General features: G+C 44.7%; 1 protein-coding gene across 4 annotated transcripts in view; it reads right to left on the reverse strand.

The window, feature by feature from the left end:
- DDI2 (DNA damage inducible 1 homolog 2) overlaps positions 1-10485 on the reverse strand; it is a 40346-nt gene extending 29861 nt beyond the window's left edge. For 3 of the 4 annotated variants that reach the window (XM_041765736.1, XM_041765741.1, XM_041765740.1), the window contains exons 1-2: positions 10102-10485; positions 1811-1940 (exon numbers count right to left, since the gene is read on the reverse strand). In XM_041765736.1, the coding sequence (XP_041621670.1) occupies positions 1811-1940; positions 10102-10239 (268 nt within the window). In that variant the 5' untranslated portion in view covers positions 10240-10485. Of the gene's footprint in view, positions 1-1810; positions 1941-9671; positions 9852-10101 lie in introns of those variants that run through there. The other variant, XM_041765738.1, reaches the window with a different exon arrangement.
- Between the last annotated feature and the right edge of the window lie 14346 nt (positions 10486-24831).

Raw genomic sequence — 24831 nt, forward strand, 5'->3', positions numbered from 1 at the left:
TGGAGGCAGAGCGGAAATGACTGCTAACAGGCACGGTTTCTTTTCAAGGTGATGAAAATGTGCTACAATTAATTGTAGTGATGGCTGCACAACTTGGAATATACTAAAAATCAACGAACTGTACCCTTTAAAATAGTGAACTGTAAAGGTATACCAATTATATCTCAATAAAGCTGTTACTTAAAAAGGAGCTTTACCTTAGCAAAGAAAAAGTAGAGCAGAGCCAAAATGGGGTGCTAGAACTGAGTGCATCTCCATCTCCTCAATCCCCAAAAATGTATCTGATGGTCACCCCTGTCCCACATCTGAGGCCATCCTGAAACTTATGAGACATCAATAGAAAGGAAACTTTAAATTCCAGAGTCAGTTTCTGCCTCTTAGCATGGGTTCAACTAGTCACTTTCTTCAAACAGGCCTCAGCCGGCAGCTAGTGAACGTGTGTACATATGAGGGAGTTAATCTATACCAGCCAGCAAAACATACAGGCGGCCCCTTCTCTGTGGGTCAAGAAATTTTATCTCTAACCCTGCTACACTTATCTTGAGAGGCCATTCACTTCAGAATCATTTTGAGAAACTTGTTTACCTGATAGACAAGATCACCTCCCCTCCCCCACCTACTGGCTCTCATCCATATGGGACAGTACAGGGGGGGAAAAAAAAAAAAAGACAGTGAATCTCCAGAACAGTTTCACTAAATTAACCAAAGGAAGATTTGGTTTTTGTTGACTGGCATGTTTGAATCACAATCCTTTCTAAAGTTTAACAGTAGCCCCAAGGGACTAATGTAACCGCGATCTGGGAAGAACAGTGCTTGATGGTCTCTTAGAGCCCCGGTTTCAGGCTGAATGGAAGCACTGTGTTCTGAGTGGTGTGTGTCATCATCACCCAGACACCCATCAGCTGTTACCACAAACTATAAAACCAGCCAACCTAAAGACTAAACACTGTTTACAGAAATCTACATGAAGATAGCAAAAATGGAAACCAATTACATTTCATCACACCGTTCACCTCAGAGCCCTACCAACTTTCTACAGGTCATGAACCCCTCTGAGTATCTGGGAAAGCCACAGATCCTCTCCCCATCAAACGCTCACAGCCACGCAATTCTGCATATTATTTCAAGGACAAAACAACATTTTAAATTCTAATGCACAGATTCCAGGGTATAAACACCTATTCTGGATGGAACATCAAGACAGCCAACAGCTTCCTTTCACGTGATGAACACGGCTGATAGGGAAGGAACAGAATTTGGTGGTCCGGCTGCTTACTGCTCATAAAGCTCAGTATAATAGGAAAAGTACTATGTTTTAGTTCCCATGCCTTCACTTACTAGCTTTGTAACACTGAAGACATTACTTAAAATCAGAGCATCATCCATTAGTGATAACAAATTATAAAGAGGAGACTCTTCCCCCACAACAGTAATGAGACCTATGCAACGTGGGTGCAAGCGCCTGGCTGACTGCTCCACACAGGTCTGCTGGCTGAGGGCCAGACACAAAGTAGCAAAAGTCCGTGAGGAATCGCGGACAGAGGTGGCCTCCTAAGTCCTTCCCAAGGGCAAAGTTATTATTGATAACAACAGAGGTGACCATTTATCGAGAGCATACTGTGTGCTGCAGGTCGCACACGCACTATTCTCACATAAGGAAATGGACTCAGGGAAGTCAGCACATCCAAAGTTACATGGCAACCAAGGGGCGGTCAGAGCCTGTACCCTGCACTCTAAACCCAAAGCTAGTCCACAGCTCTGGCCCACCGTGTTAGGCTCTCTCCTGATGCTTGTGTCGGGGAGGTCTTACTTGGGAATTGCACCGAAGGTCGAGGGTCTGCATTCTCCTTCTGTCGTAAAATCACAACGTCCCCATCTTTCAAGCCGTAGGAAGCCAGCGATCTGTGGTTGTCTGTGAGAGGTCTTTCAGCATAGACAATCTACAACCAGAAAAGATTGAATGGTATAAAGCACTAGGTGGCATGACACAAAGGAGGAAGACTACATAGTGTCCCTTTTCATCAGATGTCAGTCCCAGCTCAAAACGCTCTGCCGGTTTCCCATCACACCTGCAATAAAAGCCCAAGTCCTTCCCGTTCTCTACCAGGCCCAAACAAAGTGGCCCCTGGGTCTCCCTAACTTCATCTCTGTACTGTAATTGCTGTTCCCCGAATAACATGATCAATTTCCCCCCTGAGACTGTTTCACTTGCTCTTCTACCTGAGGAATGTTATTTTCCCAGTCATCTCTTTTGAGTAGGCACTATGCCCTGAGATCAAGCGATGCATGCTTTGCCGGCGGAGCCAGCCCATCATTCTTTTTTAAGGTCTCTGATCAAACATTACCTTTTCAGAGCCCTTCACTCATCACTCTATTTAAAATGTACCCTCACCTTTCATACTACAAATCTATTTCTTTATCATCTTTCTGCCCCACTAAAATGTAAGTTACTTGAGGACAGGACTTTGTTTTGTTTGCCATATCTCAAATGCCTTTTTTTCTTGTGATGAGAACGTCTAACATTCCCTCTCCTAGCAGTTTTCAAGTGTTGATACAGTACTGTTAATTACAGTCACCAGGCTGTGCATGACATCCTGGTGTGTCCATTTTAATTTTTTTTAAGATTTATTACTTGACACAGAGAGAGAGAGAGAGAGAGAGAGAGCGCGAGTGTGCGCACGTGCGAGCAAATGAGCTGGGGGAGGGGGAGAGGGAGAATCAGACTCCCCACTGAGCAGGGAGCCTGACACAGGACTTGATCCCACGACCATGAGATCATGACCTGAGCCGAAGGCAGAAGCTTAACTGACTGAGCCACCTAGGCACCCCCCAGGATGTCCACTTTTAAATCATCTTCCATACTGGCAAGTCTGCAAGTTTTCCAAATACCACCTGCTCTGCATCCTTCCTTCTCTTCTACCATTCCCCAGGTTTGGCCACTTATGAAGACAAAAGTGGAAGAAACTCAGAAAAGAACTAAACACAGATGGCAAAATGCTCACGGATGTACTGATAAAAATGTTTTTATGATGTACAATCAAACATAGGAGAAAACCTGAGAGCATAAAAGCAGATGAAACACCATGCTGTGGAAAGCAAAGGAACAAAGGACATAGGGTAATTTTACCATGAAGAAACATAAAACCCACCCTGCATTATCACATACTCCAGAGGGACATTCAGAATAAACTCAGGCTTTGAAAGGTTTACTCCTAACGATTTGCTTTGCACCACGCCACATGCAAACTGAGGAGCCTGTGTCCTGTCCTGGCTCTGATGGAGCCGTGTCGCTCAGCTGGTCCAGGCTTTCCATTCCCCATTTTCAAGCACGCAGTTGGGGCTTGAGAATCACTACAGCTGTCCCTTTCAGGTCTTTCTGCTCCACTCCCATTTTACAGCATTTCCTCATGTGTCCTTAAAGCTTTCAGAGTAAGACTTCCTAACAAAGAACCTGAAAAATACAAGATATATACTGCGGAAAAATGACCTGTCATGTATCAGCTCGTAGGTTTTGCACTGAAACGAGGAACAGAACTAACAGGAAACTGAGTTTCCAAAACCAAATACTTCTGGGGATGCACAAAAAAGTGATTTCAGAGCCTGCAGAGCTGACTATACTTTATAAGTTCTACATAGACTAGAAAATGTATTGTTAGTTCTTAGCCTCAACCTGCAGAGTTGAAACATGTTACAATAGACTGCAACTGTCACTCCATCAATCCGTTCACTCTCATTCTCCCTTATTTAAGTACATATCACACAGTAAAGTAAAACAGAATCAATACAGACTGCAATACAACCTGAGGGTCGTATCATAATTTGTGGGATTGTTGGGAAAACTACCATAAATCTGCGGTGACAAGTCTCACAGGTTGAGGTGTGCAACAAGCAAGAAGAGGCATGCCAAGAGAAACGTCACACAGGCAGCTCTTACAACAAGGTGCCAACGACGCTGCAGCCACCACAATGAAGGTACCTGAGTGGTGCATGGCCCACTCCTTAATTGTCTAGGTTCAGAAACCCAACTATTGGTATATTTGGAGATACAGTCAATGTGCCAACTGGCACATTCTAACTACTTATAAAAAGAACATTTCTCTACAAAAGGAAATCACACTCAAGAGCCTCAAAATGATCCTCCTGTCCACCAGATCACTGAATCTCTTCAGGCTGGAAACGCAACCTGGAGAGCCACATTAAAACACTAACATTGTGTGCGCTTCTATCAGAATGGGTTCTCACGGTCTCCCACTTTATCCTACATCCTCTCATTTAAATATCAATCATTTTATGAGATGGGCCTTACTTGTCCCATTTAATGGGCAGGGAAACATACAAGGAGGTCAGTGATCTGAGACTACACAACTATTAAGAATTAGGATTGGATGGGATCCCTGGGTGGCGCAGCGGTTTGGCGCCTGCCTTTGGCCCAGGGCATGATCCTGGAGATCCGGGATCGAATCCCACATCGGGCTCCCGGTGCATGGAGCCTGCTTCTCCCTCTGCCTGTGTCTCTGCCTCTCTCTCTCCCTCTCTCTCTCTCTCTGTGATTATCATAAATAAATAAAATTAAAAAAAAAAAAAAGAATTAGGATTGGAACCACATCTGCCTGACTATAGAGCACATAATTTTCCTTAAGGACCACATACAACTTCCCCAAACCTAAGTCCTGGCAAATTAGCTGGTGACCTGAACAAGAGCTACTAAGCCATCCACTAAGGGCTTATACTCACCAAGGGGATGAAAACTTTGTCCACTGCTCAATGTCTCTATCCCCTGCTCTGAACGTAAGAACACTAGCAACTCCTCAACCTTTGGACTCCCCAGTTTATAGATGCGCTACATCACTTCATGGTGTTAACAGTCCTTCCTCAGCAGACAAGATCATTTTTTTTTTTTAAATGGAAGACAGCCTCATCTAACAACAAAAATTTAAGATTCAGATAATAACTACCACCAAACACATATATGAAATGTGGAATACTGCTATCAGCCCCATTTCCTAAGAATACTAGACTGGAGAATGTGGGTGATGAGCAAACATTCTTCACACTGACAAAGCAGCAGGCATATTCCATTTTAGTCCAAGGACACAAGTGAGATAAACAAAAGCTTAGCTGAAATTAAAATTGCCACAAAGAACTGATTTCTTTTTGTTAAAACAGGTGTAAAAGTCTAAGAAAGACAACTGCTTTATAGCTTAAGTCCTAGAATAAATCTAGATGATTTTCCAGCTTAATATATTAGACCAATGACTTCAAATTTCAACCAGTCAAAACAAAGTGAGTTTCAGTAATGGCATTCATGATGCTTTCTACCATAACACCTAACCCAAAGGACACAAGGCTAAAAATTCTAGTTTTGCCAGATATGAGAACATATAACAGGAAAAATGATATTGCTACAGTCTTAAGCTGCAAAACTGGCACACCTGCTAGTACTTATTCCAGAGGCGGCACCCTTGAGACTGAATTCTACTCTTAATCAACATTCAATAAGACTAATTAAAACTCCAAGACCTTTGAGCATGATGTCAAATGTTTCCTGGTCTCTGAATGGGTGCCTTCAATCAACAGAAATCATAATCCATTTTTAGCATTAAGGGCCACATATAGCCACAAAATCTTTGGACTCACATCTAGAGTGGCTACATAAGGGCAGCCCAGGTGCTCAGTGGTTTAGCGCAGGCTTCGGCCCAGGGCGTGATCCTGGAGACCTGGGATCGAGTCCCACGTCGGGCTCCCTGCGTGGAGCCTGCTTCTCCCTCTGCCTGTGTCTCTGCCTCTCTCTCTCTCTCTCTCTCTGTCTCTCATGAATAAATAAATAAAGTCTTTAAAAAAAAAGGCTACATAATACTACCTAACATTAATTGAAAGCCTACTATATGCCAAGTGATCTACACATATTATCCCATGCAAGAGCTTGACTTTTCCAACCCTTCTGAACAACAATTTGATAATGGTCTCTAAAAGCCTTTCAAAAGTCCAGGCAATTCCATATCAGAAATGGACAAAGCCTTAAGTATATAGATATCTATGGAAATGTTATTCATAACTGCCTACAGCTTTCCCCAATTTCAATGCCCAGCAATAGGGAAATTGCTAAATAAATTGTAGTACATCTGGGGATCCCTGGGTGGCTCAGTGGTTTGGTGCCTGCCTTTGGCCCAGGGTGCGATCCTGGAGTCCCGGGATCGAGTTCCACATCAGGCTCCTGACATGGAGCCTGCTTCTCCCTTGGCCTGTGTCTCTGCCTATCTCCCTCTATGTCTATCATGAATAAATAAATAAACCTTTAAAAAACTTTGTAGTACATCTATAGGATGCTATATATATGATATGGCCATTAAATTATAAATTTGAAAATGCTGACAACGTAGTGTTGACTGAACAAAGAAAGTTGAAACTGCTAGTACAGTTTAGGACATCATGTTTAAAAGATACATATATAAAAGGAAGTAAGCTTAGAAAAAAATACACTGGGATCCCTGGGTGGCGCAGGAGTTTGGCGCCTGCCTTTGGCCCAAGGCGCGATCCTGGAAACCCGGGATCGAGTACCACGTCGGGCTCCCAGCATGGAGCCTGCTTCTCCCTCTGCCTATGTCTCTGCCTCTCTCTCTCTCTCTCTCTATCATAAATAAATAAAAATTAAAAAAAAAAAAAAGAAAAAAAAAGAAAAAAATACACTAACAAGTAAACTGCAGTTATTGGGGGGTTATGAGGTAGTAACTTATTCTCCTTCTTTTCCTTTCAATTACAAATTCTCTATAATGAATATGCAATAATTATCGGAAAAAAACTACATGAAAATTACCTGCAAAAATAAACAGGTCAAAACCAGCTACAATAGTAAATTTCAGTTTCCACTGATTTGAAATAGCATTTACAAACCACAAACCATGCTGTGTATAGAGCAGCTTTTCCAGGATCATACAGTTACTGCTATTATTTGGTATTTAAATATGCCTTTCATTTGAGAGTCCTTACACATTCTGCACACGTTTTTACCATATGCCACCTACAGGGGTAAATTATAATGATGTTTCAAAAATACAAAGACATTAATTTAAAGTGAAGCTAAGTTCTGATAATTCTTTGAAGTCTGCCCAGCCAAGTCTGCATCAAAGTATCAAACAGCGCCATGACTGGCTTCCAAGCCCACACTTGTATTAAGAGATGGAACATGCCCAGCTTTAATCACATGTATGAGTAGAGATAGTTTCTAGTCTAAATTTGTTATCATCACATTATAACTACTATAATCAGACTAGAGCTGTTAAAAATTAACGCCTTTTCCAAGTGCATACTAAAGCACAACTAATGCTGATGTGAAAGACTGAATTCTAAACCAGCGATCCTCAATGTGGGGCAGGCATGCAAAACAATTCTTTAAAGATGAAGGAACAGAAAAATACTAGAATTTTCACTTCCATTTATTTTAGTTCCTCCTTCCTTAAATTCTATCCTACAGTTGGTTGTTCGTAATATACATAAGATATTACTTTGTGTGTGTTACATAACTGAGGCTTTCAGTTATATATATATATACACGTGCGTATATGTAAGACACATATCACATTAGTTCATAAATTATATATATCACAAAGAAGTATGTTCCAAAGCATCTTACTCAGAGGGATACGTGACCAACCGAAAAAGTTTGGAGATCAGTGGTTTGGACACATCGTGACAGGAAAGAATAATCAGGAACATTAAAAAAAAAAAAGAAAGAAAGAAAGAAAAAAAAATCCCTTTAAAAATGGAGGTGAAGGAATGAGAATGGAGGTGAATACGAGGAGTGAGGTAAAGAGACCAGAACTGTGAGAGGGAGAAGGGAAGATGAGTAATAGGGGAGAACCTAGGAGGTAAAGGGGTGGGAGGGGGGCCTCGAGTAAGTGATATATTTGTAGGTAATAACTATAATGATGCTTACTGTTATGATTTGGTGAACGGAAATGACTCAAGTGTCTAGGGTGGATCCTGTTCCTGCCCGATGGGCAAACAACTGAAAAGACAACCGACCACCAGACATCTTAAAATAGATACTGTGTTAGGTTACAATGGAGCTAAGGGAACAAACTTGAAACACAGGAGCTGTTTACACTCTATAATACAAAGTTCACAGTATTTGGAGCCCAGGTTTGCATATGCGAATTTGTCTTGGGAAGGAAGTAAACGCCCAAAAGGTGACCTAAGGAATAAGGAAGAAATTTGGAGTTAGCCTAATTGTTCAGTTAGTGAGGAGTGAGGTAGTCCTCACGTCCTGAGCTATCCTGACCTGGTCGAGGACAGCGCTTGCCTTGACTATACAATGAACTGTCTTTTCCCTCTAACACTCTCTCTTCACTTAAATTTTTTGTTACAGCCCCTCTCAAAAGGGGCAGGAACAGAGGCAATCTCTTCATCTTCTCCCAAGTCCTAATAACAGCAGAATCAACTTACATCCTAATTGTTTATTTCCCCCCACCAGCTGGTGATTACAACCAGGGTAACACAACCACCAGAGGGAAGAAAACAACTGCAAAAGCCACCTCCAAATATTTGAGAGCGTCCCGCCCTACTTTAAACTGTCCTCTGCTAGCTCTCCACTTGAGGGATTCACTGTCAGGAACTGGTTCCTCAGTTTTTGTGGATTTGCTGTTAATAGAAAAAAAATGTGCAAAAAAAAAAAAACAACAAAAAACCCTCTTCTTACCAATTTCGTTGTAGTTTTCATCAGTCTATTTGAGTGACACTCTAGACTCCGAAACAAATTCTTTCTTGATCCTCAGCTAGATTTATGCCAAGGTTCTAAAGCTCACAATAGTGTTGAGGAATCATACTCACTTCTGAACAAAAATATTGACGCCATCTGTTTACCATAACACAGGGCAGAACACGCTGCAGTTGGGCAATAGTTTTTGGAACTATTTCCTAACTGCGGTAGGGAATCAAGATTTACATTCTGGGGCCTTGGAGGACTTCTATGATTTTCTTAATACGTTTAAAGCCGTGTCCTCTAGTGTCCACTTACCATCAAGTGGAGATCTGAATGTTTTAGTGTGACGGCCAGAGTTACCGTCACCAATTCTGTTTGGTGACAGCCTCAGGGCATCCTGAGAATAAATTCACTTTGCTTATTTAAAATGTTAAGAGCAGCTGCACTTCCTTCCAGCGGGGCAGGGAAATGAAACAGGCAAATCGCACGGAGAAGACACTAGGCCATCTTTACAAAAAATGTCCTCGTAAAGCACTGAACTTTGAGCCCATCCAAACTCCGAATTGTGGCCTGAAATAAAGAGGGATCCCGGCCTACCACCAGTGAAGAAGCCGGAGAAGCAAACAGCTTGAATTGAACTAATAATTGCCCTTCTTTGGGGGAGGGGGGAGGAGGGAGGGGGAGGTAGAGGGGGAGATTGCTTTTTCTTTTTTTCTTTCCTTTTTTTTTTTTTTCTTTTTCTTTTTTTCCCTCTAAACAATTTAACCAGAAACGCCATGTGGTTGGAAAATTAGAACAGGGCATTTCCAAATGCCTCGACACAAGGTAAGGCAAGTCTCAAAACTTTTCCCTTCACTTCGAGTGCAAACCTCTGCGTTTAAAGGTAAATTGCGTTTGCTTAGGCAGGAGAGCTCGCGCTCTCTCTCTCTCAAAAAAAAAAAAAAAAAAAAAGGCAGATGAAACCTCAACCTACCACGGGGATCCAAACTGGTATTTCTGGTTGGGGAAGCAGGATGCATGGATTCCTGCAAACCCCAAGCTGCTGCTTCGGTTCTGCGGGCGGTCCGTAAGGCAGGCAGGGTCCACAGCACCCCCGACGCGGGATTGTTAGGGGAGAAAGGGGCCAAGGGCCGGAGGGAGGGAGGGAGGGAGGGGCCGCCCCACCGTGCAGGCACCGCTCGGGCTGCAGCGGGTGCGCCTGCGGTCAGGGTCCGCGCTCGGGTGCGTGTGTGTGGGGGCAGCAGCGCGTCCCAGCTGCCTCCGGGCGCGGGGGCGGCCGGCGGAGGCGCCCCCAGGTCCCAGCAGCAGCAGCAGCAGCAGCAGCAGCAGAGGGAGGGCGGGAGGGTCGGCCCCGGAGGGAGCCCCCCGCCCCCCGCCCCCGCCCCCGCCCCCGCCCGGCGTACCTGGCTCTCGGCCGCGGGGATGCCGGACTCGAGCTCGCACAGCGCGCGGAAGTTGTGCAGCTCGAAGTCGGCGTCGACCTGGAGGGAAAAGGTCACCTCGGAGAGGTCCCTCCGCACACAGTACACGGTGAGCAGCATGGCCCGGGCCCGACCCGGCTCGGCTCGGCCCGGCCTCGGCGCTGGGCTGCGGGGCGGCGGCGGGGCCTGGCTGGGGCTGCGCGCGGACGGCGCGGGCTGCTCGCTCGCTCGCCCGCCGGCTGCTTCCCTCCCTCACACGCGCTCAGTGACTCACTCCCTCCGCCCTCACTCCCCGGCACGGCCGCCGCCGCCCGCCTGCGACTCCGTCTGCCTGCCGGCCTGCCTGCCTCCCACCGCTGCCGCCAAGCGCGCCCGCCGCCGGAGCCCCGCCCCGCCGCAACGCGGCTGCCGCAAAGCGCGCCCGGGCCGCTCTGCGGTGTCGCGACGCTGGAAGGGGCGGGGCCGCGCGGAGGCGGCGGGGAGCTGGGAGGAGGGGAGGCCTGGGAAGCGCGGCGTGGGGAGGGGAATCCCGCGAGCGACCCGGCCGCCGGCCCCACCGTCTCACTCATCCAACCGAGAGGCGTGTGTTTATTAGGCGCCGTGTGGATGCAAAAATGTGTAAAAACACGTCTTTCCTCTTTGCCCTTAAGGAACCCGGTATAGGAGACTGACCAATAAGCAGACAGCTCTAAAATGCATTTCAAAAAATATATATATATATATATGCATTCACCAAGGAGAAATTGAGGCTCAGAGAGCTTAATTCACACCCTGTCCCAGCAGTTCAGGGTTAAAACCAAAACCCTATGGACCCTCCCTAGTGTACAGAGCATCTGCCCTCTGCACACCTGCCTCCTGAGCTCTTCCTGCACTTTGCAGCCTCCCCACCTCACACACACACACACACACACACACACACACACACACACACCAGCCACATTGGAACTTGGGGTTCCTCCAAGACTCCATTTCCCTGCCTTGTAAAGTTTCCTCCTTGGGACTGTCTCCTTCCTAGCTAGACCTGGCACTCCCCGGCACCTACTGCAGAGCCTTTGCTGGGCACAGCTTAGAATCCACTCAATGAAGTGGCTGGTACCTGAATGGCCTGTTCATGGCCACATAGCTGATGACTGGGTAGAGGTCAGAAAACCAAAACTGATGCAACAGTGGCATCTCCCTATTAGCACATCCGTGGAGTAGGGACCCCTCTCCTGTTATAACAAGTGAAGAAGAGAACAGGGTGGTTGTGGATGCAGGTAAGCAGGTAAGTTGGGTGTCAGGAGGGTCAATGACCCGCTGAAGACTTTTCTCCATAAAGAATAGAAGGTCATTTGTGGAGAACAAAGAGAAAACGTGGAGGGGCAGGGGTGGAGAAGAGTGGTTGTACCAGCTACGGAAAGCCTATCAGTGACTTATTAAGCAAATAAAGATTTATTTTTTTCACAGGATAGGAAGCCTGGAGGTAGATGTATCTGTTCAGTGACTCAATGATATTGGGGCCTGTATTTTTGTAACTCTTTTTTTTTTAAGATTTTATTTATTTATTCATTAGAGACAGAGAAAGAGAAGCAGAGTCACAGGCAGAGGGAGAAGCAGGCTCCATGTAGGGAGCCTGATGCGGGACTCAATCCTGGGACTCCAGGATCATGCCCTGAGCCAAAGGCAGATGCTCTGACTATGATGCTTTGGATGTTGCCAACAAAATTGGGATCATCTAAACTGAGTCCAGCCGGCTATAAATCTAAATATAAAATTTTTCACCATAAAAAAAAAAAAGGCAGATGCTCAAACACTGAGCCACCCAGGCGTCCCTTCTTAACTCTTTTGGCCTTTCCTGGAGGGTCACAGTAGGGCTGGCTGCCTCCACTCCATGCAGCATTTTCTTGTTTAAGGCAAGAGTTTGGCCAGAAGTCCTGCAGCAGGTTTCTGCTTACATCTCACTGGCCAGGACTCTGCTACATAGATGCAAGCAAGGTTAGAAAAGTGAATGTTTAGCTTTTCTCATTTCTTTCTTTCTTTTTTTTTTTAATTGATCTATTCATGAGAGACACAGAGAGGGAGAGAGAGAGGCAGAGACACAGGCAGAGGGAGAAGCAGGCTCCATGCAGGGAGCCCAACGAGGGACTCGATCCCGGGTCTCCAGGATCAGGCCCTGGGCTGAAGGCAGTGCTAAACTGCTGAGCCACCCGGGCTGCCCACTCTTCTCATTTCTTTAGAGGACACAGACAGGAGAAAAAGAGTTTGGGAACAGGTGTTAGGTGAGACCTACATAATCTACTAGTATGACCTATCTAGGTGAGACCTACATAGACCTACTATGGCAGAGAATATTTGAAATAACCATTGCAAATTGAAGCAAGTTGAACAGAGAAATGATGCAGAATTACCAGGTGGGGTCAAGGATTCAACTGAGGTTGGAATCGGGAATTTTTTTTTTTTTTTTTGGAATCATGAATAGATTAATTTTTCCATTACATTTTTTTCTGGTGGTGCTTGAGTGTGACAGATTTTATTTTCTAAAAAAGGCCACGACAAAATCTCCCATCTTATATGTTCTTATAACAATGACCATAACATTCCTCCCATTGAGAGATGGGGTCAGGGGATCCCTGGGTGGCTCAGCGGTTTGGCACCAGCCTTCGGCCCGGGGCGTGATCCTGGGGTCCTGGGATCGAGTCCCACGTCGGGCTTCCTGCATGGAGCCTGCTTCTCCCTCTGCCTGTTTCTCTGCCTCTCTCTCTCTCTCTCTCTCTCTCTGTGTCTCTCATGAATAAATAAATAAAATCTTTAAAAAAAGAGAGAGATGGGGTGTATGTCCCTCCATTTGAATCATGGCAGGCTGACTCTGGTATAAGTGTCATCATGTGACTTCTGAGGCTGGGTTATAAAAGACAATATAGCTTCTGCCTGGCTCTCATGGAGCCCTTGGTCTTGGAACCCAGCAGCCATGCTGCAAAGAAGCCCAAACCACATGGAAAGAACATGTGTGGATGTTCCAGGCAACACCCCAGGCGAGATCAAAGCCAGTTCCTAGGAAAACCACCAAAGACACTTGCAGTTGGTTTCAATCCCAGATATTGAGCCATCACCAGCATCTGGATCTTTCCAGCTGAGGTCTGACACCATGGGGCCATCTCTAATGCACTTTTTTTGAATTCCCGAAACACAAATCTGTGAACATAATACAGTGGTTATTTTACTTAACTAAGTTTGAGGTGGCTTGTTACAAAGTAACAAATGGGACACTGAATACAAAAACAGTCAAATATCTATATCTATCCCATATCTTCCTTATCCATTCATCTATCAATGGGCATTTGGGCTGCTTCCATAGTTGGGCTATTTTTTAAAAAAGATTTTATTTATTTATTTGAGAGAGAGAGAGAGAGAGCAAGAGAGAATGGAGGGGCAGGGGAAGAAGGAGAGAATCTCAAGCAGACTCCATGCTGAGCACCGAGCCTGACATGGGGCTCAATCCTAGGACCCAGAGATCATGACCTAAGTGGAAACCAAGAGTTGGACACTTCACCGACTGCACCACCCAGGCTCATCCATAGTTTGTCTATTGTAAGTAATGCTGCAATAAACATAGAGGTGCATGTATCCCTTAGTGTTAGTGTTTTTGTATTTGGGGGGGGGGGTAAGTACCCAGTGGTGTGATTACTGGATTGTAGGGTCAATTGTTTTTTGAGGAACCTCCATACCATCTTCCACAGTGGCTGCACCAGTTTTCATTCCCATCAACAGTGCAAGAAGTATCCTTTTTCTCTACATCTTTGCTAACACTTATTGTTTCTTGTGTTTTTTATTTTAGCCATTCTGACAAATGTGAGGTGATATCCCATGGTAGCTTTGATTTGCATCTCCCCATGATGAGTGATGTTGAGCATCTTTTCATGTGTCTTATCGGCCATGTAAGTCTTCTTTGGAGACATGTCTGTTTATGTCTCCTGCCCATTTTTCAATTGGTTTGTTTTTGGGGTGTTAATTTGTATTGATCCCTTATATATTTTGGATACTAACTCTTTATCAGATGTCATGTGCACATATTTCCTCCCATTCAGTAGGTTGCCTTTTAGTTTTGTTGTTTCCTTAGCTGTGCAGAAACCTTTTATTTTGTTGTAATCCCAATAGTTTATTCTTGCTTTTATTTCCCTTGCCTCGGGAGACATACTTAGGAAAATATTACTGGCCAATGTCAAAGAAATTACTGCCTGTGCTCTCTTAAAGGATTTTTATAGTTTCAGGTCTTTAATTCATTTTGAGTTTATTTTTGTGTATGGTGAAAGAAAGTGGTCCAATTTCATTCTCTTGCATGTGGCTGTCTGATTTTCCCAACTATTTGGGAAAGAGACTTTTTGTTCAAGAGACTTTTCCCATTGTATATTCATTTGTCCTTTGTCAAAGGTTAATTGACCACATAGTTGTGAGTTTATTTCTGGGTTTTCTGTTCTGTTCCATTGATCTATGTGTCTATTTTTTATGCCAGTACCATACTGTTTTAATTATTAAAGCTTTGTGATATAACTTGAAATCTGGAATTGTGATACTTCCACTTTTTTTCAAGACTGCTTTGGCTGTTCAAGGTCTTTTGTGGTTCCATACAAATTTTAGGATTTTTGTTCTACTTTTGTAAAAGATGCTGTTGATATTTTGATAGGAATTGCATTAAATCTGTAGATCACAAAAAAAAAATCTGTAGATCACTTTAGGTGTAGAGACATTTTAAAAACATTTGTTTTTCCACCTCATGAGCATGGAATGTCTTTCCATTTCTTTGCATTATCTTGAAATTCTTTCATCAGTGTCTTATAGTTTTCAGAGTGCAGGTCTTTTGCCTCTTTGGTTAAGTTTATTCCTAAATATTTTGTTTTTGGTGCAATTGTAAATGTAATTGTTTTCTTAATTTCACTTTCTGCTGCTTCATTATTAGTGTATAGGAATGTAACAGATTTCCGTACATCTGTGTTATATCCTGCAACTTTACTGAATTCATTTATCAGTTTTAATAGTTTTTTGGTGGAGTCTTTAGGGTTTTCTATAAATACAGATCATGTCATCTGAAAAGAGTGGCAGTTTTACTTCTTCCTTACTAACTTGGATGACTTTTTCCCCCCAGATTTTATTTATTTGAGATAGAGCACGAGGAAGAGATAGAGAAAGCATGAATGAGAGAGAGAGAACACGAGTGGAGGGGGGAAGGGGCAAGGGAGTGGGAGAAGCACCCTCCTCACTGAGCAGGGAGCCTGACGGGGGGCTCAATCCCAGGACCCTGAGATCATGGCCTGAGCCAAAGGCAGATGCTTAACTAAAAGCAAACACTTAACCAGCTGAGGCATCCAGGCACCTCGCCTTTTATTTCAACAAAAAGTTTTATAAAAGATCTTATTTATTCATGAGAGATATACAGAGAGAGGCAGAGACACAGGCAGAGAGAGAAGCAGGCTCACCGTGGGGAGCACAACGTGGGACTAAATCCCAGACCCCAGAATCATGCCCAGAGCTGAAGGTAGACACTCAGCCACTGAGCCACCCAGGTGTCCCCAATTTTTTAAGTAATGAGGGGGCACCTGGGTGGCTCAGTTGGTTAAGAGTCTGCCTTCAGTTCAGATCATGGTCTCAGGATCCTGGGATTGAGCCCCACATCAGGCTCCATGCTTAGCGGGGAGCCTGCTTCTTCTCCCTCTGTGTGCTCACTCTCTCTCCAATAAGTAAATCTTGTTAAAAAAAAAAAAAAAGTGCTGAGTGGATATCCTTGTCTTATTATTGACCTTACGGAAAAGCTCTTAGTTTTTCACCACTAAGTATGATGTTGGCTATGGATTTTTCATACAGAACCTTTATTATGTTGAGGTATGAGTCTCACCCCTTTTGGACTCTGCTCAATTGCTTCTTGAAATCTGGTTCAGAGTGTGAACTCCCATTCTTTCTCATCACTCTATGAGATAGACTGCATCTCTATTACTCGTGACCACAAATGGCTTGAGACATCCCTGGTCCATAATTCTAAGTGAGGATGGGTTGGGGTGGACCTTGAGAGAAAGCCTAGACAAGAGGGATACCCTTGATTCCCATGTACCAATCAAGAACCTTGCAAATGATTGCTACCATTCACTGAATGCTAACTTGTGCCAGACAGTCTTCAAAGTACTTCATGTATGTTGAGTCATTGAATCTTCACAAAAATCCCAAGGTCTTATCTCCATTCTACAGATGAAGAAACTGAGCCATAGAGAGAGGCCAGTCTCTTGCCCAGGGACATACGAGTAGTAAATGGCAGTTCCAGGATTCAAACCAGGTGATCTGGCTTAAGTCCACGTTTTTGTTTTGTTTTGTTTTGTTTTTAAGTTTATTTACTTATTTAAGTAATCTGTACATCCAATCTGGGGCTCGAATTCACAACCCAGAGATGAAGAGTTGCATGTTCTTCTGACTGAGCCAGCCAGGCGCCCCACGAGTCCACGGTCTTAACCACTACTTTACCCTGCTACATGGAGGACCTCATTTCATCCTTCTGTAAGCCCTGAGAGATAGGAACTACAGGTTTTCCCGCTATCTGAAAGTAGATGGTTCCTATGAAACCTTTGTAAGTCGAAATGGCACAAAATGAAGAAGTGATTACCATTTCATAAAATTGAGAATCCTCTTCAGATTTCTTTTGGTTAGTGAAAACAAGTACTAATGTAGGTCTCTGATAAAAGTGAAGCTTCATAAAGCAAACTTTCGGATGGCAGGGGAATCTTGTATTTGTATTCATTCCCATTTCATGGATAAGAAAGTTGAGGTGTGGGAACTTTAACCAACTTGCACAGGCTCACACATCTAGTGAACAGCAGGTTCTCCTTGCTGTAAAAGACTTTAAGAGTGAAAACATCTATTTCCAACCTTTGGAGCACCAGCACTCTGCCTGCGTGCTGCATGTGGACACATCTGGCTGTGCTCCAAAATCCTGACTTTCAACACCATATGCTCACCACCAGCAAAGTTTGCCTGCTTCTAGGTTCTTGCCAAATTCTTCTCTACTAGGAAGAACAAATTGGTAAAGGCATTTATCCTTGTTGATTTTTAAAACTCCTACAATAGGGACTAAATTCCCCAAACGCTGTAAGTACTTGTTTGATATTTGTGACCTGTTGCTTTCTTTCTTTCTTTCTTTTTTTTTTTTTTTTAAGCAGGTATATATTGTTCTTTGAATTTTTTCCCTCATCATGAGTTCATGGTTGCTCAAAGAAGTCTTTCTTACCTTGCTGTTCCTGGCATGTCAACTGATAGTGGATAGTGCTCCATTTTACTCATTTTACCTTAACACAAAAACTCTTCTCATTCGGTTTCCTATTTCTTAGGCCAGGATCATGTGCAGATGTATAATGCAAGGCCTCCTCCCTTTCCTGCTTATCTTTCCTAAAATCTGATAGGATTTCAGTCCCATTATATTCTAGGTCAATTCTTCCTGTTCATTTCCAGTGTACTTTGTACTCATTGGGATATCAAAACATTGCAGGTAGTTATAGTTGTAATTTCAAGCACCATAATTTGCCTACTCAGAAGTTTGTGCTAGAGATCAAAATGTACTTTGATTACCGGAGTCAGCCTGGGCAAAAGTACAAAACAGGCCAAAGTTTGTCCTTGGCAAGCTCAACATGATGCTCCTTCCTTGGCTCCCTTTCTCTCCACCTGTTCCTCTTAGTTCTCATGGGTCCTACTTTCTTCACTTGCCTTTTTAAAACCTGCTCTCAAGAAAGGAGCTGGACCAATTCACACTAAGGTACTAGTGACTGTTGAAACTCACTATTGTCTCTCTTGGGGTAGTTGCATTTTTATAGGGGAAAAAGATTATCAGTCATCAGCTACAGATTTCTAGGCTTCAGAGAATTTGGTGGGGAAGGCAAAATTTCCCAAGAAGCTCTGGATTGACACAAGCCTACTTTACCTACTCTGTTGACATCTGATCAGGATTTTGTTGATTCATCCTGGATATACCTGGTTAAACACCCACCTTGGTAGTTATATTGCTCTTTTCTATTTTTTCCCTTTTAGAAGCTCCTGGTTTTTATGAAAAACTTGTCTTTCTTTTGGAACACTGCATCACAGTTGTGGAGGAAATTCAGGTGTCATGGCTCAGAGTATAGAGCCAGCTCTTAAGATATAAGGTGGATACAAAACATTCTGAGCAGGGACTGCCAATATGAGAATCATTACAATATTAGGGAGATGTTCAAAGTCTTTTAGCCACTTGGAACAACTTTGGTCCACCCGCCATAATCAGCAATAGAACCATACTGGACATAGACCATTCATTAATTTCTTCAACAATTTTTAACACCTAATGAATACCAAACATTGTTCTAGGTATTGTGGGGATCAAGACAAAGAACCTGTCCACACGGAGCTTACATTCTAGTGAGGGGTCATGGAGAACATCCAACATAGGTCAGGTGGTGATGCTATGGGGATGGGGGAAGCAAGCAGATGGCAGGGACTGTTAGGGAGAGGGGTGAGGAATTTGGGCATGCAGTGGTTGGTACTTCACAGAGGGTGGTTGGGGAAAGTCTTATAAGGTGATAGCTGAGCAGGATGAAGCAGATTGAAGGTATGGACATGATGTGGACATCCAGGGAGGATACTCAGCACATAGTGGATAGTGCTCCATTAGCAGGTGCATAGACCTAAATATGGATGCATACCTGCCTTGTTCAAGAAACAGAATGAAGAAGAGTGCTTCCGGAAATCAATAAATGAGGAGAGGAGATGGAACCCATGGGACCAGATTATGTGGCAAGTGATTGTAAGGACGTGGCTTTCATTGACTGAAATAGGAAGCCACTAAAGAGCTTTGAGCAGAAAAGTGACATGATGTAATGCACGTCAAAAGATCACTTTGGCTGGGGCGCCTGGCTGGCTCAGTCAGTGGAGTGTGTGACTGTTGTACACAGGGTGGTGAGTTCGAGCCCTAGGGTGGGGTGCGGAACTTACTTAAAAGAAAAAAAATCTGGGGGATCTCTGGGTGGCTCAGCAGTTTAGTGCCTGCTTTCAGCCCAGGGCCCAGTCTTGGGGTCCCAGGATCCAGTCCCACGTTGGGCTCCCTGGATGGAGCCTGCTTCTCCCTCTGCCTGTGTCTCTGCCTCTCTCTCTCTCTCTCTCTCTCTCTGTCTCTTATAGATAAATAAATAAAATCTTTAAAAAAGAGAGAAAAAAATCACTTTGGCAGACTTGTGGAGGAAGGCAGGAGTGGACTGGTTAGAACCATCAATGGAACTAGAGATAACCCACATGACAGACCATGGGGGATCTGAGCCGCGTGGTGGCCCAGCACAAAGTGAGAAGCTGTCAGGGTCTGAATTCATTTCGAAGATAGAAGATAGAACCAACAGGACAGGGACGCCTGGGGGGCTCTGTGGTTGAGCATCTGCCTTCCGCTTGGTGGGGGGGTAACCCTGGGGTCCTGGGATCGAGTCCTGCATGGAGCTCCCTGCATGGAGCCTGCTTCTCCCTCTGTGTGTCTGCCTCTCTTTCTCTGTGTGTCTGTGTGTCTCTCATGAATGAATGAATGAATGAATGAATGAATAAAATCTTAAAAAAAAAAAAAAAGAACCATCAGGACTCGCTGACACACTGACTACAAGGTGTGAAAAAAAGAGGAATCAAGGATGGCCACAAGGTATGTGTCAGTAGAGCAGAGTGTATATAGTGCTTCAAGCTCCCCTGCTCGCCAGCGTGGAATTTACTAAAAGGAAAGAACAGTATCGCCAACAACCTCCTGGAAGTTTAAAAAAAAAAGAGCTGGGCCGTCCCAATAGTCTCCTCCAATCCCTTCCATATGGGACATTTTTTGGGCCAGGCCTCGCAGGCCTGCGGCAGGGGGACCCCCACACCCTGGCCTGCACGGGGGACCTCGACTTTATGAACTGACCTGTGCATAACCAGCCTCTGCCCTCCCCCCCGACCCCGCTCATGAGAAGCTGGGTCGGTCTCTCAATTCACAGCGGAGGTTGCACCTTTCCCACAACCACCTCGGCAAGACAGAACCCTCCACCCCCCAGAGAGACGCCTCTTACCCCAGCTGCAGGGCCTCTCCTCTAGCCAGTGCTGCATGTGCATGGCTCAACTCAACACCTAAATTCTACCCCTTATTAAATATTGCAAAAATAAATAAATAAATAAATACTGCAATTTTCGCACAGCTTTTTCTGCGCTCACAGGAGGCCGACTTCTGCACCGAGCCAGTCTCCAGCCTCAGGAAATGCTCCTGCACGACCAAACGAGCCTCCCGAGCGCATTTAGTACCGCGTCACCGTCGCCGGTGCGGAAAGGCCCCCGCTGCCGGTTTGGTGACCCCGTGGTCACCCCGTGGAGGCCGCGGACGGAGCCCCCGGCAGCCCTCCTCCCGCAGCATCACCGCCGCGGTCCCCGATTCTGGCGGAAACGCGCCTGCGCCGAACTCGCCCAGGGGGCGGGGTCTCCAGGTCACGTGAGCGGCGCGGGCCAATGCCTGGCGTCCGCGCCTGCCCTGGTTGCTAGGCGACCCCAGCCGGGCTCAGCCCGGGAGGTGACCTGGGGCGCGTGGCGCGGGGCCGGGCTCCTGCGCTAGCTGCAGCCTGCGGGGGCGTGTCGCGGCGGCCGCGGCGTGGCGGTCCCCTGTCCCGGGCGCCCTGCGCGGCCCCAGCCCGGGTGTCCCGGCGTCCGCGGGCGGGCGGGCTCGCGCTCCTCGAGCATCTGGGTGGCCCCGGCTTCAGCCGCCCCGGGGCCGCTCGCAGTCCCAGGCGGGGGTGGCTTCCTGCAGCTTCCTGGCGCCCTGGGTCAGGGCTTAGGCTTGTCGCTTTGGCCGGAGAAAGGAAACGGGCAGTGGGACTCCGTGTACTACGAATGCGTCTCGACCGAAAACACTCTGCCTTGATAACAGATTTCCATTAAAAAAAAAAAAAAAAAAATTCCCTAAAAAATCTTTGTGTGACACCTGACCGACTCAGTGGGTGGAGCATGCAACTCTAGATCTTGGGCGGGTCCTGAGCTCCAGCACCTTACTGGGTGTAGACATCACTTAAAGAAAAAAAAAAAGTTTATATGTTTGTCTTTTTTTTTTTTTTTTTTAGGCCTATATTTGAGGTTTCTAGTAAAAGTGGCAGGTTTGTTTGTTTGTTTGTTTTTTTGCTGTTCAGCATTTTCGGTCCAGAAATACTTGCAGTGGGTTTGGGAATTGTATGTAGTTCAGGTCTAAAAGTTCAGTTATAATCTTTTTTATATTTCTCATGACTTTGGTCAATATTTTGAAGATAGAAGGGCATCTGGGTGGCTCAGTGGTGGAGCGTCTGCCTTTGGCTCGGGTAGTGATCCCGGGGTCCTGGGATGGAGTCCCGCATGGGGCTCCCTGCATGGAGCCTGCTTCTCCTTCTGCCTGTGTCTCTGCCTCCCTCTGTCTCTCATGAATGAAAAAATAAAATCTTTAAAAAGAATATTTTGAAGAGAGAGAATACAGTTATAATAATAGTTTTATGTCTTTGCTAATTCTACCGTGTGTCATATTCCAGTCATTTGCATTGGTTGGTTTGTGTCCTCATTATGGGCCCCATTTACCTGTCTCTCTACTTGCCTGGTAATTTATGATTGGATGCCAGATATTGTGAATTTTACCGCGTTTAGTAATGGATATTTTTGAATTCCTGTAAATCTGGAACTTTTTCCTGGAGTGCAGTTAAATTACTTGGAAATGGTTTTGATTCTTTGGGATTTTGCTGTTAAGAGTTGTTAGTACCTAAATTAAATCTTTAAAAAAAAAAAAAAAAAAAAGAAGGGGATCCCTGGGTGGCTCAGCGGTTTAGCGCCTGCCTTCTGCCCAGGGCTTGATCCTCGAGTCCCGGGATCGAGTCCCACATCAGGCTCCCTGCATGGAGCCTGCTTCTCCCTCTGCCTGTGTCTCTACCTCTCTCTCTCTCTCTAATGAATAAATAAATAAATAAAATCTTAAAAAAAAAAAAAAGAATTGTTAGGACCACAGCAGTGCTAACTCCGGGGCTGATTATTCCCTCTGAGGCTTGACTAGTCTTCCTGAGGCCTCATAAATTATGAGTTTTTCTAATCTGGCTACTGGGAACAGGGTACTATTCCCAGCCTGGCGGGTGCATGAAGCACCTTTTCCTCTAATCTTTTCATGCAGTTCTTTCCCCAGCTTCGGATAGTTTTACTTCAATGCCCCACACAGGACTCGAATTCCAGAAGAGGGCCCTCTACAGCTCTCTGGGGTTTTCTCTCTCTCTCCCTGTGTGTGTGTGTCCGTGTCCGTGTCTCCTCTCTGGTACTCTGTCCTGTAAACTCTAGCTGCCTTGATCACCCTGAACTCTCAGATCTGTATTCACAACTCAGGGACTCCACTGAGCTCTGCCTCAGTTTTCCTTCCTTGCACTGTAGCCCATAAGCTCAAGGTAGTAAACCAATGCAAGTATTAGGGCTCACCCTATCTGTTGTCCTTTATCAGGCATTATTATCCTTTGTGGCTTTATGTCCAGTGTATTGAAAACCATTGTTTCTTATCTTTTGTCCTCTTTTGGTTGTTTTAGGTGGGAAGGGGAATCTATCGTTTCTCTATCATGACTTCTGGAAGTCCAAATATCACACCCATCTGGAACACTTTTATGTCTCAAAACCATTGAATCTTGGAACTCTTAGGTTGCATACTATTGAACTCACACCCAATTTATTCCAGGAGAAGACAGCTATTATCTGTCTTTATAGCCCTACAGACTTAACCAATAGCCTGCTACTTGGCTGACACTGAGTAAAAGCTGGAGTGGATGAATAAACTATTTTGAGCAAACAGCTGTCGGTCAGCTTATGGTGTTTTCTTCCAACATTTGTTGATGGGCTTTTGCAATTTTCTTCTTGCCTGCCAGAAGCAAGTGAAAGCTCGGCAAAATGGAAATTTCTGGGACTTGTTATTCATGATTGTAATTATCCACAAAAAACGCACCCTTTAAAAAAGCTTATTTGCAGGCATGAGGAAACTTTTAGGGATGAGGAAAATATTCTAAAACTGGGTTATGGTGATGGCTGCATAAGTTTACAAAAAATCATTGGACTGTACACTTAAAAATAGGTGAGTTTTGTATATAAATCACACCTAAATAAAGCAATTTTTTAAAAAAATTATTAATTTTAGAGAGACAATGTGTGTGTGCAAGGAGGGGGAGGGGAGAGGGAGAGGGAAAAGGAGAGAAGCAGACTCCCCCTGAATCCAGATCCACACTCAATCTCATGACCCTGAGATCATTACCTGAGGTGAAATCAAGAGTCAGATGCTCAACTGCCTGAGCCACCCAGATGCCCCTAAATAGAGCTGTTTTTTAAAAAGCTCATCTTGAAGATTTCCGAGGCATTTTAAGGTGAAAAAAGGAAGTTGCCAACCACTTTATATAAGCTAAACCCAGTTTTGATTTTTTTTTCAAAAGCCTTCTGTGCCTTGAAATACAACCTTGATTGGGTGGGGGTAGACCATGATGGATTCTCACTTTGTATGATACACATGTATTGCTCTTGCAATAAAAAAAAAGATAAGAAGATCTAAAATTTAGAGAGAAAATCAAATCAAGGGTGACACCAAGAGAAAAAGGGTCGAGTTGACCCATCCACAAGGCAGTGAACATGATATTAGGTTAGAAATCAGAAAGTGTAGGGACTCTTGGGTGGCTCAGTGGTTGAGCGTCTGCCTTTGGCTCAGGTCGTGATCCCGGAGTCCTGGGATCGGGTCCCACATCCAGCTCCCTGCATGGAGCCTGCTTCTCCTTCTGCCTCTCTCTCTGTCCCTCATGAATAAATAAAATCTTAAAAAAAAATCAGAAAGCCTGAATTTTGTTCTTGCTCTGGTCTTTGAAGTCTGCACTAAGAAATTATTTAGCCAGTCGCTATTGTTTCAGAAACCAGGTTCAAGTAGTGAAGTGAATATTTGGAAACTGGATCTTAGGTATCAAAAGTGGAACTCTGAAACTATTTTGATAGCAGCTATGGGAAGGATGTCAATTCAGGGGAATTTTTTTTTTTAAGATTTTATTTGTTCATGAGACACACACACACAGAGAGAGAGAGAGAGGCAAAGACACAGGCAGAGGGAGAAGCAAGCTCTCTGCAGGAGCCCAATGCGGGACTTGATCCCGGGACTCTAGGATCACGCCCTGGGCTGAAGGCAGGTGCTAAACTGCTGAGCCACCCAGGGATCCCCAGGGGAATTTTTTTTTAATCCTCCTAACTGTCTAATAAATGATGAGATTCACTCCCTCTCAGCTACCCTGACTGCACCTTGAACAGGTAAGACCATCTCTAATCCTGGATCCTGGGGAGGATGTGGCCTTACAATACATAGTGAGTGACATCACTGGCTTAGCACTTCAGTTTTCCTTATCAAATATAAATATTTTATTTATAGGATAATTGGAAAGACAAATGAAAAAATACATTGTGTCGCATTTAGAAAGAAATTGGGATGGAAAAGTAAATCATAATGAAACAGAACAAATACTTTATGATACTGCAGGAAACATTGTATCATACACACTTTGCTGTATGAGATCGTTATCTGTGCTTCAAGCATTGATACTTATCCTCCAGGCATGTATAATGATGTTCTCTTGGTGTGAATTGCCCTGCATAAGGGGTGGCTCAGTCTGTTAAGCGTCGGCCTTCGGGTCAGGTCATGATCCCTGGGTCCTGCGATCAAGCCCCCTGCTC

This window comes from Vulpes lagopus, chromosome 8 (genome assembly GCF_018345385.1).
Source record: "Vulpes lagopus strain Blue_001 chromosome 8, ASM1834538v1, whole genome shotgun sequence".
NCBI lineage: Eukaryota > Metazoa > Chordata > Mammalia > Carnivora > Canidae > Vulpes > Vulpes lagopus.